The 7,247-nt window shown below is 28.7% G+C and overlaps 1 protein-coding gene across 1 annotated transcript; it reads left to right on the top strand.

Moving 5' to 3' along the window:
- The first annotated feature begins 3,351 nt into the window (after window positions 1-3,351).
- LOC109337521 (F-box protein FBW2-like) lies at window positions 3,352-5,314 on the top strand. The gene is made up of 3 exons (XM_019574502.1): window positions 3,352-3,607; window positions 3,952-4,264; window positions 4,522-5,314. Exons 2-3 carry the CDS (start codon window positions 3,957-3,959, stop codon window positions 5,168-5,170), a joined length of 957 nt encoding a protein of 318 aa, XP_019430047.1. The 5' UTR covers window positions 3,352-3,607; window positions 3,952-3,956; the 3' UTR covers window positions 5,171-5,314.
- The last annotated feature ends 1,933 nt before the right edge of the window (window positions 5,315-7,247 follow it).

Raw genomic sequence — 7,247 nt, 5'->3', positions numbered from 1 at the left:
ACCAATAGTAACATGTATCACAAAGTAACACATGTTATTTTCTTTTGTAGGTATGAAAATTTGTAGGATAATATGATAGAATAATATATCATGACTCTTTTTAAATATATATTTATAATTATTTAAATATAAAATTTATTGTAAATTATATTGACACCACTAAAATTAAGTAAACCTACATAACCTAACCATCTTTTTTGTGCTTTCACGAATGGCTCTAAACTTATATACATATACTACATTGAGTACCCCTTGCATGCAAAGAAGACATAATTATCAATAATTCATAACATACTTAAATCCAAGAAAATTAAATTCATCAAAATCTAGCAACTAAACTTAAATGGATTTTTTGGTACTACCAAGGGTATTTTTTAACTCATTCGAGTAAGGAACTAATCTCTTTCAGGGTGCGTGGTTGTCCCTCCCAACAAGTGTTGCTCATAAGAATCAAAATTTTGCTCATTTGAAAGTTAATGAATTTAAATGAATATAGCTCATATACAATATAAGGTGTACCATTATTTTAATATTGCCATTTACTTTTTCAATATAACATTTACTATTATTTTATATTAACATTTGATGTTTTCAATATAAAATTTACTTAATTTTTTATTAACTTTTATTGTTTTTGTATCCTACAAATTCTTCCATACCACAAAAATAGGAACATATACTACAAACTAACATATATTACTTTTTTATATGTAGGAAGATTCGTAAGATGATCCAGTAGAATGTTATATCATCACTTTTTAAAAAAAATATTTATAAATATTTTAATATAAATTTATTGACACCTCTAAAATTAAATAAAACAACACAACTCAACTGTCTTTTTTCTACTTTCATAAATCACTTCAAAATTTATATACATAAACTATATTGAGTACCCCTACATTCAAAAGAAACATAATTATCAATAATTTGCAATACATTTAAATGCAATACATTCAAATGTAATACAATTAAATTCATTCAAATATGTTAACTTAAGTTAATGCATTTAAAAGAATATAATTCATTCACACAATAAAGTTTATCATTATTTTAATATTGCCCTTTATTATTTTTTTAACATAAAATTTATTAATATTTTATATAAACTTTTAATGTTTTTAATATAACATTTATTACTATTTTACACTAACATTTATTGTTTCTTTTAATGTAATGTGATATATCATCTTATAAATTTTTATACACTATAAAAATAGTAACATGCATCATAAAGTAACACATACTACATTTTATGGGTAGATAGTTTTGTAGGATGATATCATAGAATGCTATATCATTACTCTTTTTTAATATATCATTTATAATTATTTTAATATAACATTTAATGTAAATTATATTGAAACCTCCAAAATTAAGTGAAACAACACTACTCAACCATCTTTTTGTACTTTCACAAATCCCTCCAAATTTATTTACGTCAACTATATTGAGTACCTTTGCATGTAAAGGGAACAAAATTATTCATAATTCATAATACATTCAAATCCAAGAAAATTAAACTCATCCAAATTTATCCACTAAAGTTAATGAATTTAAATGAATATAATCCATTAGATAATTTTAATAATGAATGAATTCAAATTCATACATTATATCCAATAGATATTTACGTATATATCCATTTAAATGGATATTAAATCGATCGAAAACACAAACATGATAACTCTTTTTTGGTTAACACAAGTATCCTCGCACTGTAGGCAATTCTGTCCGAGCTGGGAACATCCACAGGTACGTGAGGCTAACTCTCCCAACGGACATTTTTTCCATCCACAAGACTCAAACCCGGGTTCTTGCGTAAGGGTAATCAAACATGTACCACTTGAACCAATGTCTTAAACTAAACTCCAAGAGTGTTGGTGTAACTTATACTTGATTAAATTTACATTAGCTATGAAAAAGTGACGGTTTGTAAATTTGCAAATAGAATTTTACTATGAAATCTATTTTTTATATTATATTTTTAACCAATATCTCCTTAGAACTATTGTTGCATTTCCCAACCAACAAAAATAAGTTTCTACAATTTATTATGTTTTTTTATTTCATTTGTACTCTTTGTCACCTATATGTATGAATGTTAACTAGATAACTTTTGATACATAATACATTGTGAGTTATGACAATAATCGTTTCTCCAAATTAATAGATGAATTGAAATCGACTTTTTATTAGATAAATTAACAAGTTATTTTCTCTTTATTAATTCAATAAATTGACTTGATCACATGCTTCATCAAGAAATTAGTAAAATTCTCATTGTCAATCTATAAAATAAAAAATGTTTAAGTAATAACATTTTTAATAATAACAGTTTAATACAAAAAATACATTATTTACAATTTTATTCTTTATTTTTAGATAAAATATCAATTTTCTATTTGTCTTATCTTGTCTTTAATTATCTCAATCAAATCTAAAAATAATGATAACAAAATGATTATTGATGTTATGTTATTCTATTTAAATCATTTATTCGTTTAATTCTTATATTATTAGCAATGACTATTTTAATGTTAAGAATAAAATAGAGTATATTGAGTTTATGTGTTTGATTAACCACTATTTTCTTTACAAACTAATAATATATTTGCTAATAATAATAGTTATAGAGAAAAAGTGCACACCAACAACTATGTTTAAAATCATGGAAAATTTCCACAAGTGTATGATATACTATAGAGTAAAGTTCTAGTAATATAAGAATCAATGTTGCACGATATTTTTTATTAGATTAAAGTGCAATATATCTCCTATAGTTTATCTAAATTATATTTATAATCTTTTTGTTTAAAATATTACATTTATATCATCTTTAGAGAATGATAGTGTAATATATGTACATAAATTTGAAGTACTTTGTTTATATGCAAAAAAAAAGTTGGAGTGATTTATGTCATAGCACTAAATATAGTGACGTCATTGTAATTTACTCAAAGATTGAAAATATTTAATATATTGCAATAAATATTTTAAAACATTTATTACATTTTACATATACCTTGAATCTTATCAATGCCAAATTTTAAAGTTTTCATCTTTTGTCCTACATTATATGTCATTTCACATGTGATGAGTAGTAATTGATTGAAAAAAATATATTTATGTTAAGAGTTTAAATATTAAGTACTTTTATAACCAATCACATTTCATGACACAATATTATGGGATAAATTATGTTGACCTCAAATTTTAATGTTCCTTTTCATTTTACTATTTAAATTGGCCAACCAAACCAGTTTTTCACAGTTTCAAGTGGGATAAAATATGTTGACCTCAAATTTTAATGTTCCTTTTCATTTTACTATTTAAACTGGCCTTCTCATTTCATATTTCAACTAGTATTCCTCCATTAGCAACCTCTTCGTGTGTGTTTTGAGCTTCTTTTGCTCTCTACACTGCAAGTGCTTGCATTGTTTCTGTGTCTTTACTTTTGTTCAGTTCCTCTTCGTTGCTGCTTGGTGTGTTGAAGTCTTGGGTCATAGTTGGCGGTTGGATAATTCTCGTGTTGTAGTCTTACCCCCTTTCCCTTTTGTTATTTCTTTTACCTCTCTTTCTCTCGGTGCATCTGCTGGATTTTCGGGTGAGTTTTTATATAATTCTGGTTCTTAAAGAAGAAACTCTGAACATTTTTGGACTGGTAAATCTCCATCTCTTTTCTTTTTTTTTGTTCTATGTGTGAGTGATTTAAGTTTTCTTTTATCTCTATCCATTTATTAATTATTGTATCCTAAATTTGTCACATTTCATTCACTTAAAAAACCCAATTATCTATCTTTCCTAACTCTTATCAAAATAAATCATTTACCAATTACTTAAAGAATCTCTTTTTTGTAAGAGAAGTACTGTTTCCCAATAAGCATATTCATATTAGTTATTGATTCCTGAACAAAAAGCTTAACAAAGCACAATTTCATTATTTTGCAGACGATATGGAAGAAGCAGCTGATTTTTGTGATTGGAAAGACTTATCACCGGACCTACAAGGGGCTATCTTTACCCATCTTTCTCTCGAGGAAAGACTGTCAATTGTGCCCAGTGTATGCAAATCATGGGCTAGTGCATTAGCTGGACCTTACTGCTGGCAAGAGATTGACCTTGAGGAATGGTGCAACCAAACTGAGCCTGATAAAATTGATCGAATGCTTGTGTTGCTGATCACAAGAAGCTTAGGATCCCTTCGCAAGCTCACTGTTTCTTGTGTCCAAAGTGAGAAGACATTCACTTTCATTGCTGAAAAGTAAGCAGAGAATTGCACATTTTATTTCGTGTTTGTTGCATTTTGGAGGAGGTCTTATGGTTAAATACTTCATTGTTTATTATGCTTATTGCCAAAAGTAGAATATAAATTATATTGTTTTAATACCACAGATTCACATTCAATTATAAAAAAACCAGTGTCTTTACTCAGTTATGCTAACATTTGCTTTGTCATGCATCTTGAATTATAAAATCAAATTGATATCTTTCTTATGTGGTGTTTTATTCTTTTGCTAGTGCTGGCTCCCTCCAAACTTTGCGACTGCAAAGATGCAATATGACTGATTCTATAGTGGAGCATCTTACCAAAAAGCTATCTACGCTTTCTTTCTTGGATGTGAGCTATTGCAACAAAATTGGTGCTTCTACACTAGAGACAATTGGAAAGAATTGCACAATGCTAGAAGTTTTTTATCGGAACATGCATCCAATAGATAATTCGGACAATCCCTTTGATGATGATGAAGCAATTTCTATTTCCACGCCTATGCCTAATCTCAAGCATCTTGGAATTGCTTACCAGCTCGTCAAGACCGAAGGCCGTCTTCAAATTCTTTTGAACTGTCCTAAGCTCGAGCTTTTGGATTTGAGGGGATGCTGGGGTGTCAACATTGAGAACATCTCGCTGGAGAAGGATTTTCCAAATGTGAAGGTTTTAGGGCCTCATGTCGTAGACTATCATGAGAACAATGGCTGGGATGACTTCTCAGAACCCTCTGAGTATTTGGGCTGGGATTTTTTTGTTGATGAATACTATGACGATGATGACGAAGAGGAAAGTGACTCTGATGATATATGGGATGATGAAGAAGGGCTAGAGGAGATTCAGTTCACTTTTTATCAAGGAATAGAAAATGCTGGAATGTTTGTGCCTCCATCTCCATAATAAAGTTGTACTATTATATGCTTGCATTGTGTCTTGAATGCCTTTCTATAATTTCCTGTAAATAATAATGCTTCATCTATAGACATTTATGTCTTATGTATGATGCCTATCTATATGATAATAAAATAGTTTGGCTGGCCCTCATTGGAATAACTTCCTTTTTGCAAACCTTCCTTAGTTTTTGTTTTGTGTTTGCCTGACAAAGAAAAGGACAGTTCTTTGACTTTTTTCATGTGGAGTGATATGATTTCCCATGGTCTGGGAGAAAAGTTGGTAAAGGAGAGTGGGCAAGCTGGTTTGTTCCACATTTTAGAACCTATGTGAGATAAAGTCAGGCATAAAATTAAACAACAAAGTGTTTACGTTTGGCTAATTTTAACATTACTAAAGTCATTTTTAGTTAATGTTTTTTTTTTGGATTTGTTTAAAATATAATACTATAAAAAAAGTATTACTTTATTTAGGATTGAAGTAGATAAGAGAAACAAAAACTATATATATATCTATTCAGTTTAATTCCTTTTTATATCTTGAAACAAAAACATTATAAATATCATACGAATAATCATGTAGTGGATTGATGTACTACTATATATATTTTTGTATTTCATAAACTCTAGTTAACTATGTTGATGAGAATGTAAATTTAATTGCTTGAATCTTGTTAATATATCAATAGTTATTATTGGTTCAATGTGGAGAATAAATTTCCAGTGTTTAAAAGGAAAGGGAAAAGAAATCATCCTAGTTTTCTCACAACTTCTCCTTTTCAATCTTGTATGCTTTGAAGTCCAGAAGAGTAAAGCATTATATTAGAACTTCCTTAAACCTGCTATTAATGATAGAAAGTGTACATAATTAAATCGAAGAGCTGAAAATGAACTAATGGATGTTAAGTTTATATTAATGATCTTTATCACATTCTGTTTACTTTTTTCACTATATTTGGCATGCTACCAGGATCCTGAGTTTTAACTTCCATGTATTAACATCGTATCTATTAGTCACATGATCATTACATGTGATCTATGTTTTTGGATTTTGCAGCCTATGATTATTTCATCCTTTGAGACTTGTGTCCCACTTTTGTTGTCTTTGAGAGTTTAGAAAATTCATTAAATTTGGTCTGCCACATGGTTAAGAAGTTCAGAAATTAACTAATGATTTTCTTATCATGTGATCGATCATAAGAATTCTGTTTCATTGATTAATCTCCCCAAACATAGTGATTGGCAGATTTGTGACGTTGGATGCAACAATTGAACTTACAAAGTTGGTATCTAATTCTAGTAATTTTTGTTCTTTACGTCTAACATCTTTAATAAAATTCCATTTTTGGTCTATGGTGCCTCGTCATAATTCTTCATGATGCATGCAGTGATCCAAGCCATAAAAGTGACATAAGTATATTCTAACCATTGAACACTTCTATATATCAATCCCAGTAGAGGACGACTTGATGAAGGAGGATCATTTGTCCCTAAAAAACTACGTCTTTATGTACTTAGCCAATCAAACACTACCAAATAGCATAAAAAATCACTTTATCATTTTGTGATTTTTTCTTTTGAAGTAGATGACAATTTCTCATTAGGTTGGGACACAATGAGACATAAAAAAGTGGGACAGGTGATCCCTATTCACGACTTGCTGGCCTTGTCTCATAAAGAATATAAAATGTTAGAGAAAGATATAATAAATGATTTAGGATCCTTGGTAGAAGAGACAAATACATAAAAAAAAAATATAAAAATATATTGATGTGATATTCCTATCCTTAAGATATAATGATATCTTTTTTTAACCTTCAATATAAGTACAAAAACAACAATTTATCCAGGGTTCTTTTCCATAATAAATGCATACCATACTAAGTACAATGTTCAAAATTTAAGATCCAAATAACACGAGTCTAAAGTTTATGATAGTTAAATATTTAATATTCACGTACTTCTGTACAGAATTGCTGAGTTTGGCTAGAAGCTATGTGCCAGGATAAATGAAAGTAAAGAAGCAATTCTGTTTTCCATTAGAGACTCACCTGAATTTGTCCCAAATATCCAATACCACAAATTGT

The sequence above is a fragment of the Lupinus angustifolius genome, unplaced genomic scaffold, assembly GCF_001865875.1.
Source record: "Lupinus angustifolius cultivar Tanjil unplaced genomic scaffold, LupAngTanjil_v1.0 Scaffold_7_98, whole genome shotgun sequence".
In the NCBI taxonomy this organism is placed as follows: domain Eukaryota; kingdom Viridiplantae; phylum Streptophyta; class Magnoliopsida; order Fabales; family Fabaceae; genus Lupinus; species Lupinus angustifolius.
Note: the sequence above shows the minus strand (reverse complement) of the source record. Positions and strands in the feature narration are given on the sequence as shown.